Raw genomic sequence first — 12,003 nt, forward strand, 5'->3', positions numbered from 1 at the left:
TACAGCGTTGCCGCAAACTGTGACATAGTTTGCAGTTGTGGCTTAAATCTGGTGTTGCTGAGGCTATGGCATAGGCTGCAGCTGCAGCTCCAGTTCGACCCCTGGCTGGGAACTTCCACATGCCACAGCTGCCGCTGTGAAAAGAAAAAAAAAGAAGAAAGAAAAGGAAGAAAAATGATAATGAGTTAAAAAGTTGTGTTAGGAAGAGGAGAACAACTGGATTTTATAGAAGGTGATTATTCTTTTGAAGGTAAAGATGCAAAATCTGAAGGTGTGGTCCCATCTCCTGTGTCACTGGTACCTGAGGAAAAGGTGTCCTTTGGCCTCTATGCGCTGTCCGTGTCCGCCCTCACGGTGGCAAGAATCCGGAAGGTGTGCAACAAGTTGGACAGCAAAGCCATCGCTAAGCAGGTGAGCGGAATGATTTCCCGGCAGGTTGTGCGGATTCCCACCGGAAGCATGTCCCTTCGCTTTCTTCGGGGCACCACCCAAGTATGAGTGGTGGCTGAAGACAGTGCCTTTCACGCATTGTTTCGGTTTATTTCGCTTTGAATGTAAGCCAAAGCGTATTTAGATATTGAGTTTAATTTGGAGTGCGCATTTCCTTCCAAATGCATGGTTTGTATTAATTGTTAGATTTTGATTGGCAATTAAGAAATTGAACTTTTGGAAACGAAAGAAGACAATCGCTCCTTTTAGGGTTGTGCCTTAACTTTTTTCTGGAGAACCTACTAAGTGCGGGGCACCACTGTGGTCCCTGCAGTAGATAAGGGGAAAACTCCCGACGTTAGGAAGGGTCTGACGTTGTAGTGGAAGAGACAGACAGTAATAACGCCAGAAGGAACCTGATGGTCGAGTATGTTGGAAGGGGAAGAATGCCACGGGGAAACATCAAAGGGGCAAGAGAAGCAGATGGTCACGGGAGGCCTGGCTGAGAAGGTGCGAGATGAGGCAGAGAACCGTGAGGTCGCGGCGACGGCCGCGTGTGTGGGGTGGGGCTGGGGTGGCATCCCAGGAGGCAGGTGCTGAGGCCCGACCGGTGCGTGCCTGCCCCAGAGGCGCGTGGCTGGAACAGAACCGGAGAGCCTGGGCGGAGGCCGGACGCAGATGGAGCCCCTCGCCCCCGTTTGAAGAAAACCGTAAGAAGAGTAGTCGGGGGCGGGGGAGGAATTTCGATGATGTTTTGGAAACATTTCAGGCGCAGATCAGACCTCTTCGGGGCGACGTCAAAGCCAGTGGGGGGAAACCTGCGTCGGGCGGGCCAGGGGAGCTTTGAATGTCACGGCCGTTCATGGGTGGCGTTTAAAGCCACCAGCCGAGGTGCCCTGACCGCAGCGCCGCGCGGATGGAGAAGAGGGGAGGGTCCCGGACGGAGCTGGAGCCCGGCGGGCGGGCTTGTGCGGTTGGGAGATGAAGAAACTGCAGAGACGACTCGGGAAGGGAAAGGGGACCGTCTAGGAGCGTGTGGCGTCCCAGAAATCACGGGTGCTCCGTGGCGGCCGTGTGGGCGCGGCCGAGACAGGCGAAGGCCGAGCACTGCCCGTGTGCTCAGGCGGGTGGACGGCGTCAGTGAGCCGGACGAGCCGCTTTGGCTGGTGGGGCGGGGGCAGCCCCCGAGGGGAAGGACGGCAAGAGGCTGGAAGGAACGTCATTGGGAAACAGTGCAGGATGGACACGTTCTTGTGTAGCGGTGGGTCCTTGAATATATATCACCTTCTAAGGAGCGCAAACTATATAAACGGAGTCTGCAGCTAATAACAGAATTAAAGTCTGTGGATTCTGTTTGTTTTAAAGCCCATTGTGTATGTGTGTGTGTGCGCGCATTTATTTAACGTTCCTTTTATGGAGGCATGATTGATTTATCCATGACCTGGGATAATGTACATGACATTTACTTGAATCTGGAGTAAAGCCAGCATTTCACGGATCAGGGAGGCAGTGAGGGACGAAGCCCCTTGAACCACCGCAGTTTCCTTCAGGAGGACGCCTGAAGCTGTCTCCCGAGACCCCTTGCCCTCTTTCTCTCCGTAGATTGTATTTAACCTGCTTGCTATGAGGTTCCACGTCTTTGAAATTATTGGGACTTTTTAAAACTTGATCTAATTTTATGTTTTATTTTTTTCGTCTTTAGTCTTTTTAAGGCTGCACTGGCGGCATATGGAGGTTCCCAGGCTAGGGATCGAATCAGAGCTGCAGCTGCTGGCCTACACCACAGCTCACGGCAACGCCGGATCCTTAACCCACTGAGCGAGGCCAGGGATCAGACCCGCAACCTCATGGTTCCTAGTCGGATTCGATTCCACTGCGCCATGACAGGCACTCCTGAAATTAATTGGGACTTTTAAGAAAAAACAAGCATGCGTGTTTCTATCATTCTTCTAGGAAGAGAGCGGAAAGACATGTTCTCCATCACGTTCTTTCTTTGTTTTCCCGTCAAAACGTCCAGGCCCGTTCCTCCATAGTTACATCCCTTCCCTTTGCTGTTCTTCAGTTAGGCATTTCCTCCCACGAGAACGCCACGCCTGTGAAGCTGGTACACAACTCAGCAGGACATCTTAACGGACCCGCGCGGACAATCGGGGCGACTCTGATTGGATACTTGGGTGAGTCAGGTTGTCTTTGTCCTTTTAAAACTGCTTTCTTTGCCTTCAAGTCTGTATTCACTGTCTCCCCTCGAGGGCGATGTACGTTCACGTTCTGCAGTGCCGACCTGTAATGTTCTTAAACTGGGTAGCGAGCAATGTCAACCCCAAACTCCAGCCAACCTTAAAAAGTATAACCTTTTACAAAATGATTCCCTTCCCCCTTGTTGGTCAGCACTGATGAGCACTGACTGTATACCTCTGTATAACTTCAAGGTAAGTTTCATTTAGATACAAATGTAAAGACTCAGGAATATTGGTGATTGATATGGTTACATGGTTTGGTGCTGCAGGGGTGACACTCTTGATGCTTCTGTTATTTGGAAATGAGCTAGAAAATAAGAACCTCAGAGTCTGAGCCCTGTGAACCCAACTGTAAGTCAGAACTTGAGAGCCTCAAACCTCATGCCTGCTTTAAACAAACTGTTTGGGATAGATAGAATTTTGAGACATAACCCGATCTGCCCATCTAAAATCCGAAACTAACAGTATGCGTTTTAATGTGTGAGTCAGTACATGATATTGGTGCCCTTTTTCTTTGCCGCCCCTGCGGCATATGGAGGTTCTCAGGCTGGGGGTCCAATCATAGTCGTTGCTGCCCGCCTACACCACAGCCACAGCAATGCCAGATCCGAGCTGCACCACAACTCACGCCAGATTCTTAACCCACTGTGCAAGGCCAGGGATCGAACCCATACCTTCATGGCTCCTAGTTGGATTCGATTCCACTGCGCCACAACGGGAACTCCAGTATTGGTTCCTTTTAAAATTGGCAGGAAGTGTTGTGCTGGTCAGCACCCTGCATGTTTACAGGTCCTTGGCAGTTTTTATTGTCCCAGGGAAATGTACATCTCTTAATTCTGTTTTTCTTTTCTTTTTTGGGGGGCCATATTGCATTGATAAATGGCTCCTTTAGGCTAAGGCATATGGTAGTGTTTCTTTATTCGCAGACGTATACCAAACATTTAGAGATACAGCAGCACTGTGGTCACAGCAGAAAGCGCAGTCAGTGAGGAGTTCAGAGCTTTAGATTCTAATCCCTGTTCTGCCACCACGGGGACTCAGGCCAGGCTTTTGAACTCCGTGGATGCCAGTATTCTCATCTGTAGGTTGGTAATACTGGTCCTAATGACCTTAGAAAGTAGTTTTCAAAATCCGGTGCAGTCGTATATACCGAAGTATTGTGAATTCTGCACAGCACGTGGATATAGACAATGCATATTAGCTTTATTTTTAGCAAACTCAGTCTTGATCAGCAGCCAAGTGATGTACAAACAATGCCTTTTTTAAAAAAAACCAGGTTAGGGAGTTCCCCTCGTGGCTCAGTGGTTGACGAATCCGACTAGGAACCATGAGGTTGCGGGTTCGATCCCTGCCCTTGCTCAGTGGGTTAAGGATCCAGCGTTGCCGTGAGCTGTGGTGTAGGTTGCAGACGCAGCTTAGATCCCGCGTTGCTGTGGCTCTGGTGTGGGCTGATGGCTACAGCTCCGATTGGACCCCTAGCCTGGGAACCTCCATGTGCCGTGGGAGTGGCCCAAGAAATGGCAAAAAGACCAAGGGAAAAAAAAAAAAAACCAGGTTAGGAGTGTAGATGCAGAAAAAAAAATTTTTTTTGAACGACACAGAGGTAGTTCCAGTACTGTTCCCACATACGTGCGCTCTTCCAGGGTCACTGATGTCCTGTTACTCAGATTACAGAACCAAGAGGAGCTCTGGGCAGCGGTCAGGAGTCTGCTTTGTTTGGCTTTTCTGTAGGCCTACTTCATCCTTCTCCATCCTGTTCGCCCGTTCAGAGAGCTGAAGGGCTTTTGCTGTCCGTAGGGTTCTTCTCCAACAGCACCTCGTAAGGCATCGTCCCTTACCTCCGAAATATGTTCCCCGGGCCTTGGTGCTTCTGCGCCGTCATCTTGCCCGACACTGCTTGGTGGCGACGTTTGCACTCGCTCTCAAACCTGGCCCTCCTCTCTCCCTCCCTCCCAGCTCCTCTCTGAAAGTACATACATCAGCATTTATTGTCTCCTCACAAATTCTCCCTTGTGTTTTTTGAGAAGTTTTATTTTAGGATAGGAGGGTTTTTTGTTTTTAAGTGTAATTTGTAATTTTATCTGTATTTCTTAAGATGATATATATATTGAGTTCTTATTTATGGCGGGGAATTTATTGTAATTATTTTTCACTGTCTTTTAATCAGGAGTAAGAACATTTGTCCCTAAGCCTGTTGCCACTACTTTGCAGTACATTGGTGGAGCTGCAGCCATCCTGGGCCTGGTGGCCATGGCTTCTGATGTGGAAGGGCTGTATGCAGCGGTCAAGGCCCTGGTTTGTGTGGTCAAGAGCAACCCACTAGCCAGCAAAGAAATGGAAAGAATCAAGGGCTACCAGGTTTGTAACCAGAAAGCTTGGTCTTCACTTGACTTTGCATCAAAAATATTCTAATTTTCAGAGTTCCCGTTGTGGCTCAGCAGGTTAAGAACCTGACATAGTGTCTGTGAGGATGGGAGGATGGGGGTTTGCTGCCTGGCAGTGGGTTAAGGTTCTGGTGTTACTGTGAGCTGCAGTGTAGGTTGCAGATACGGCTTGGATCTGGTGTTGCTGTGACTGTGGCGTAGGCTGGCAGCTGCAGCTCTGATTCTACTTCCATATGCCATGGGGCAGCCCTCAAAAGAAAAAAAAAAACTTTTAATTTTCATTATTAACCGTATTTTTTCAAACTCTCAAAGAATTCTGTTGTCTAGGTCAACTTTAAACATTGGAAGTATTTATTTAAAACTAATGTATTTCAAGTGAGAATATGAGCTGTTATCAGTTTGGAGTTAACTTTGCTCTATGGAAATAGGAATGAAATAAGGTCACAGTTCTGTTCTGGAGACTGCCAGGTCGGTGATGGATTCCGTGTCCTCCCCGTTTTCCTTGTCTCTCCCTCCACACGCAGTCAGCTTTGAACCCCCTTACTTACCTGGAGGTTGTCAGAGCCGCTGCGTATTCTGTGGGCCATTGCTAGTCCTAAACACGCATGGGCATTAAAAATAGGCAGTGCTCATGCACCTACCGTCTCTACCAGGTTTAAGTTGAAAGTTACTTGTAAGAAGAGAAACAAGCATTTGGAGCACAATGAAATTCCTCTAGACTGGATGCAGTATATATAAATGCCTTCTCTAACTCCAGCAGATAGTTCATTGGTAGATAAACCACTTACTATGGAGTGTTTTCTGTAGATTTAATTACACTATTTGGATGTCTTGTTTCAGAAACTTTTCAAAATGATTATTTGAAAAGTTGATCACGAAAAAATAGGAATAGTCTAACTGTTCCAGTAGTAGGAGAATGGCTAATAATCCTATAACCATTTCATATGTCATTCAACCGTTTAAAAAGTGTAATTATGGAGACTGTTGCAAAAGAAAAACATCCTTCTGATAAAATGGCTATGTAGAGAAAAAGAGTAGAAAACCATATGCCCATGAGAGCAACGTCAATTTAAAAATTTACGTGCGAATAGAATTTACATAAAAGTGGGTATTTTTCATGATAGAATGAATGATGGGATTTCCCTGCTTCTCAGGTTTTCTTTAATACCGTATTGTTGTGATAAAAACATCACAGTGCAGACGTCTCGGGAATTGCTCCGAAGGGCTCTCCAGGGTTCGTGGTGGGGGTGTATGTGATGCTCAGCCGGCATTCGGTGTTGCTTTCTTTCAGTTGCTGGCGATGCTGCTTAAGAAGAAACGTTCCCTTCTTAACAGCCACATCCTGCATCTCACATTTTCCTTGGTGGGGACGGTTGACAGTGGACACGAGACATCCATTATTCCAAACTCAGCTGCTTTCCAGGACCTGCTTTGTGATTTTGATGTATGTACACAAACACTGAGCTGACACTCCATAATCAACAAACCAGTTTCGTATTCTGTATATTGGCCGAGTTAGCTACTAAACAGTTTTGTCTCGAGGGTTTGTGTATGTTCTGTGTTTTTATTATGCTCATGTAAATGTCATTAGTAAATAAGACGAAATAGGGGAGTGATGGATTCTTTTTTTCCCAAAGGTAGTCCATTTTGCAAATAATACAAAAGTGAGCGTGTATGGTCCATATACCTAACTATAGCATATTTGCTGTCATTTGGCACTGCATAAGAGAGGTAAGCGTATTTTCATGAAATAGTTCTGATAGAAACTTTTCCTCCATGAATATGAGCTGGACCTGAAATCTTGGTTACAGTAGCAGCATAGTTAAATACGCTTTCACCAAAATCGCAGGATTTTTGTTTCTGCCGTCTTAGTACCGTAACAGCCTCCACTCTGTCCTCTCAAGGCACCACTTGATCTTGCACATCCTTTGTTCCTTGAATTTCTCGTTCGCAGCACTTTGCACACTCGTCACGATGTCAGTTCTCCCGTGTGAGACCGGAGGCTCTATGAGCAGAGGTCACGTCTCTCGCTCTCCCTCCTTGTATTCCTCCACCCAGAATGGGGCCCAGCCCTCAGCGTTTGCTCTGGTGTCTGGCCCTAACGCTCCTTCCTTATCAGTTTTCTCAGCTCTGTCTTGTCAGTTGTTTTTAATCCCTAACGAACAGACTGTGTGCCCTAAGTACCTTGCTGAAACTTTATTCGAAAGCTTATTAACAGTCCTCTTCCCAATAAAAATCCATGGCTTCTACTCAGTTCTCAGTACCCCCAGCTCTCAGTACCATTCGATGCAGTCTGTTTCCCTCTTCTTGTCTCTCCGAGTTATTTTACTGGCTTTCAGGTATCGCCCATGGTTCTTGTATCTTTCTCACTACTTTTTTTTTAAATGACCTAGCTTTGGAAGTCACAGGGCATGTTATGTTGGTCAAAGTAGGCACAGTCTTGCTCAGATTCAAGGGCTGAGAAAACAGGTTCCTCCAACAATGGGAAGGGTGTTAAAGAATTTAGGGATGTGTTTTAAAACTGCATCAAGAGTGAGATGGCGTTTCACAGACTTGGAAAAACTTAGGGTTTCCCAAGGAGCCAGGTTGGTTGGGGGTGGGGGGATGGCCTGGGGGTTGGGGATGGAAATGCTGTAAAAGTGGGTTGGGATGATCCTTGTGCAGCTACAGCTGTAATAAAATTCATTGAGTTAAAAACTCCGAGTAAAATAAATAAAATATCTCACACACACACACACACACACACACACACACACACACACACACACACACACACACACACGAGTGGGATGGAGTGAATAAACAAGACAGTGAATTCAGACCCGAGCCGAGCATTGATATTTATCACAGGCTTTCTCTATTCCTGGCTCCAGCTCACTATTTCACATTTTCTTTCCCCATAATTTTCTGGTTCTGGAATTTTCATGACTTGATATAAAAGTGTCTGTCTTCCTTTTCTTTGTCTTTTCCTTTATCTGTTGTTTGCTCTAGATTTTCACCCAGGCCCACAGCCTCACCTGTACACAGGTGACTCTCACATCTAAATCTTTGGCTTGACATCTGAATTCCAGACTCATTTCTAACTTCTTCCTCAGCATTTCCATTTATATGTCCCCGCGACACCTAAACTGAAGCTCACATCCTTTCCCCAGTGAGTTCTTCCTTTTAACTTCGGTTTCTACTAACACCACCGTTCCCCCATTCCTCCTTCCTCACTGTTTACAGACAGTCATCTGCATTCGTTTAGATTCTGCTTCCACATTCCACGTGTCTGTTTCCTATTTCTCCTGCTGCATCTGGTCCAAGCCCTAATCGATTCTCCTCTGACTTAGGAAGGTGACAGTCAAACACTTGTTTCTCCCTTGCCTTGATTGAGTCTATATATTTTTCCATCTCATTCCAAGACACAGTCATATCACTTACTTAGAAACTTTTAGTGATTTCTCTTGCCTACTACACAGTAGAGTACACATTTCTTAATCTGATAGTCAAAGTTCTAAGACATAAACCTCGCATTCTTTTAGAAAATAATTAGTGAATATGTTTGAGCCAAGCACTGTATTAAGTGCTGAGGATGTGAAAATAAAAGAGACTTCATGCCTCAGGCATTTATTGCATTAGACGAGAAAAGCAAATAGAATGAAGAAAAATAGTATGAAAAAAAGGACATTCGATGAGAAAAGCAACTAAACAGTATGAAAATAGACCTTATGAAAAAGAGGTAAAGGTGTGCAGAAAAGAATTGTGAGAGTACTAGGGAGACCTACTTAGTAACCCTAGCTTTGTTTTCCTCTGGTAATTGACACCTTATCTTTAATTTCAGACTTCTGCTAAAATTCAGATGAGATCGGGCCGGTTCAGGGTGGTCTGGCTGTAGATCTGGTAAAATTCAGTATGCCAACATCAGAAATGTACTTGCTCCACAAATTGGGCTTTCCTTTTGTAATACCCTGCCCGCTTTACGGCCTCATACAGCATTCCTAATAACCTCAAGCCGTGGTAGTCAGGACATACGTCATTTACCCTGTTTCTGCCACCGCCATGGGCAAGCATAAGTAAAGTAATTGTAATAGCATCCAAGCATTTTCTTTTTTAGTGGCTGTTCTGGAATTTGCCGTGTACACATGTAACAGTTAATTCTGTCTTCAGAGTACGTCGTAGCACGTCACCTGTCGTGGAAAACCCTGCGCCAGCACCCTCCCTTTCGCCCTTCCTGTCCTTCGTGCTGTTGTTGTCATACATTTCACTTCTGTGTGTTTCTCATCCCCGCAGTGCTTGGCATTGTTTTGCCCTTAAATAGTCTGTTTCCTTTTTAAGGCATTAAAAATTATATTTTCCCACATCCGTAGAACTTAGGGCAGTCTTTGTGCCTTCGTGTGCATCCCGATCTCCATCGTGGAGGGAGTAGTGGGTCTGCCTGCAAAGCTTGCTCTGGCATTTCTTGTAGTGCAGGTCTGCTGATGCTAAATTCTCCTATTTGAAAAAGTATTTATTTTTCCTTTTTTGGGGGGGGGGTTATCTTTGCATAACATTGGAATTCTAGTTGATGATTTTTATCCTTTGCATACTTTCAAGAGCCCGTTGTTTTTATGTTTCTTCTGCCTGGGGTTTGTTGACTTTTTTAAGTTTGTGAGTTTGTCATTCTCATCAAAATGGAAAAATTTTAGCCATTATTTCTTCAACTGTTTTCCCTGGTTTTTTGGGGAGCTCCAGTTAAACTGTTTGATATTGTCCCACAAGTCACTTATGCTCTGTCTAGCTATTTCCTTCTAGTATTTTTTCCCCCCTCATACTTCATTTTTGAATAGTTTCTATTACATCTTTAAGTTTACTGAATTTTTTTTCGGCTGTGTCTAATCCTCTGCTTTTCCCATTCAGTGTGTTTTTTTAATTTGGGGTGTTTTATTTCTCATCTACAGAAGTTTGTTTTGGATCTTGGTTCTCTTCTATTTCTCTTCTCATCACTTTCATAATTTCTCTCCCATTCTGTGGCATATGGAGCATATTTAATAGCTTTTTTAAGGTCTCAATAATACTATCATCTCTGTCATTTAAGGGCTTATTATTTATAACCAACCGGATGATTAGTTTTTTTCCTACTTATGGCTCACATTTTCCCTTCCTTTTTTTGTATACTTGGTTTTTGTTTTTGTTTTCTTTTTTATTAGGCCAAAACCATGGCATATGGAAGTTCCCAGGCTAGGGGTCGAATTGGATCTACAGCTACTGGCCACAGCCACAGCCACAGCAACGCAGGATCCAAGCTGCGTCTGCGACCTACGCGACAGCTCACGGCAGGGATCCTCAACCCACTGAAGCGAGGCCAGGGATCACACCTGCGTTCTCACGGTTACTAATCGGGTTCGTTTCTGCTGCACCACATCGGGAACTCCCTCGACTTGGTAATTTTGGATTGGATGTTAAATTTTACCTTGTTGAGTGCTAATTATTTTTAAAATTCTTTTAAAGAGTATTAAACTTTGCTCTTACCTTGTTGCAGTTATCTTGATCCTTTTGAGGCATGTTTTTAAGCCTCGTTAGGGTGGACTTGATTAATCTTTTGTAGCCGCACTGCTACGGTATTACACTTCTGAGACCTCTGTCCGATCGTCACTTGTATCACGGTGTCTCAAACTGGTTAGTGAGAGTGCAGACTAGTCTCATCCTCTGTGAGTCTTAGGAGTTGTTTGTTGTCCTCCTTGGCAGTGGTTATTTCCAGTTTTGGACCTACACAAGATTCCTGTTACCCAGTTTTTATGTTCAGTACGTAGCATCCGGTATTCATTCTATTCAGTATATTGCGTTCAATATTCAGTAAGAGTGTTCAGGCATGGATTTCAGAGAAGTTTCCTGTAGATCTTGCCTTTCTGGTTGTTTACTCTAGGCGGGTAATTTCCATAGCAGTTACCCTTTATGAACAGAACCATAAGTCCTATATACAATTAGGTAGGGCTACAACAAATAAAAATTAATAAAGTGGTTACGTTCATTTAACTGAAGAATGAAAGTTGTATGTGCTGCATTTGTGTCTGTTGGATTGGGATTCTGAGTATCTTTTAACCCTAAATATACAACTCTTCTCTCTTTTTCTTGTAGGTCTGGCTCCACGCCCCATATGAACTTCATCTTTCCTTGTTTGAGCACTTTATTGAACTGCTCACAGAGTCCAGGTATTTGTTAGTACCTAAAAAATTAGTTGTTCGGTTAGAGAAGGGATGCCGCTAACTGCGTGTGAAACCTTTTTTCTCTCATAGTGAAGCTTCAAAGAACGCCAAGTTAATGAGGGAGTTCCAGCTGATCCCGAAGCTGCTCCTGACTCTTCGAGACATGTCTTTATCCCAGCCTACCATTGCTGCTATTAGTAACGTGCTGAGCTTCTTACTGCAGGGCTTTCCCAGCAGCAATGATCTCCTCAGGTAGTGGAAACGTCTCTCTGTCTGTTAACCAAACGTCCCACTGAGGTTCAGATGATTGGGGTGAATGCAGTTGGTTCCTATGCCTGAAGAGCACTGAGAAGTTCATACTGTCCAAGATATTTGTAAGTTAGAGAAAACCTGCTTTGTGTCTTACAAAGCCAATTTTTGCCCCTGGCCAACGATAGCATTTTGGCGAGGAAAAGTGTTAGAATTAGGCCAGGGAGCCAGGTTAGCCTGGAAGTAAAAGTTCAGTGTAGGAACTCTTGGTCCGCACCCAAGTCTTGCTGCTTCTCGAGAGTATGTGCAGCAGCACCTGCTCACGTGCATGTGTAGCCGTAGCAGACGTGTCGTGCTTTTATGTTTGTTCTCCGCTGCCCAAACTGATGATCGTATTTTATTTTGTATATCCAGACCTTTTCTCTGACATGAGTATTATTTTGCTGCCAGTGTGAAATATGACAAGGCATATTTATGCAGTGTCTGTAGGACTATGCTAATAGGCTCACGATAATTCTTATCTTGACTGAAAATGGAAGG

The 12,003-nt window shown here is 44.8% G+C and overlaps 1 protein-coding gene across 10 annotated transcripts in view; it reads left to right on the plus strand.

The window, feature by feature from the left end:
• The window catches only part of WDFY3 (WD repeat and FYVE domain containing 3), a 271,937-nt gene that overhangs the window by 170,855 nt on the left and 89,079 nt on the right, over positions 1-12,003 (plus strand). For all 10 annotated transcript variants that reach the window (XM_021101795.2, XM_084973505.1, XM_084973508.1 and 7 more), the window contains 6 exons: positions 251-411; positions 2,492-2,603; positions 4,834-5,024; positions 6,342-6,494; positions 11,147-11,220; positions 11,305-11,466. In XM_021101795.2, coding sequence (XP_020957454.2) covers positions 251-411; positions 2,492-2,603; positions 4,834-5,024; positions 6,342-6,494; positions 11,147-11,220; positions 11,305-11,466 — 853 coding nt within the window. The remainder of the gene's footprint in view (positions 1-250; positions 412-2,491; positions 2,604-4,833; positions 5,025-6,341; positions 6,495-11,146; positions 11,221-11,304; positions 11,467-12,003) is intronic.

Source organism: Sus scrofa, chromosome 8 (genome assembly GCF_054392235.1).
Source record: "Sus scrofa isolate SSC_HxYL_T2T_F1_AM1 chromosome 8, Sscrofa_HxYL_maternal_Yorkshire_Landrace_v2.0, whole genome shotgun sequence".
In the NCBI taxonomy this organism is placed as follows: domain Eukaryota; kingdom Metazoa; phylum Chordata; class Mammalia; order Artiodactyla; family Suidae; genus Sus; species Sus scrofa.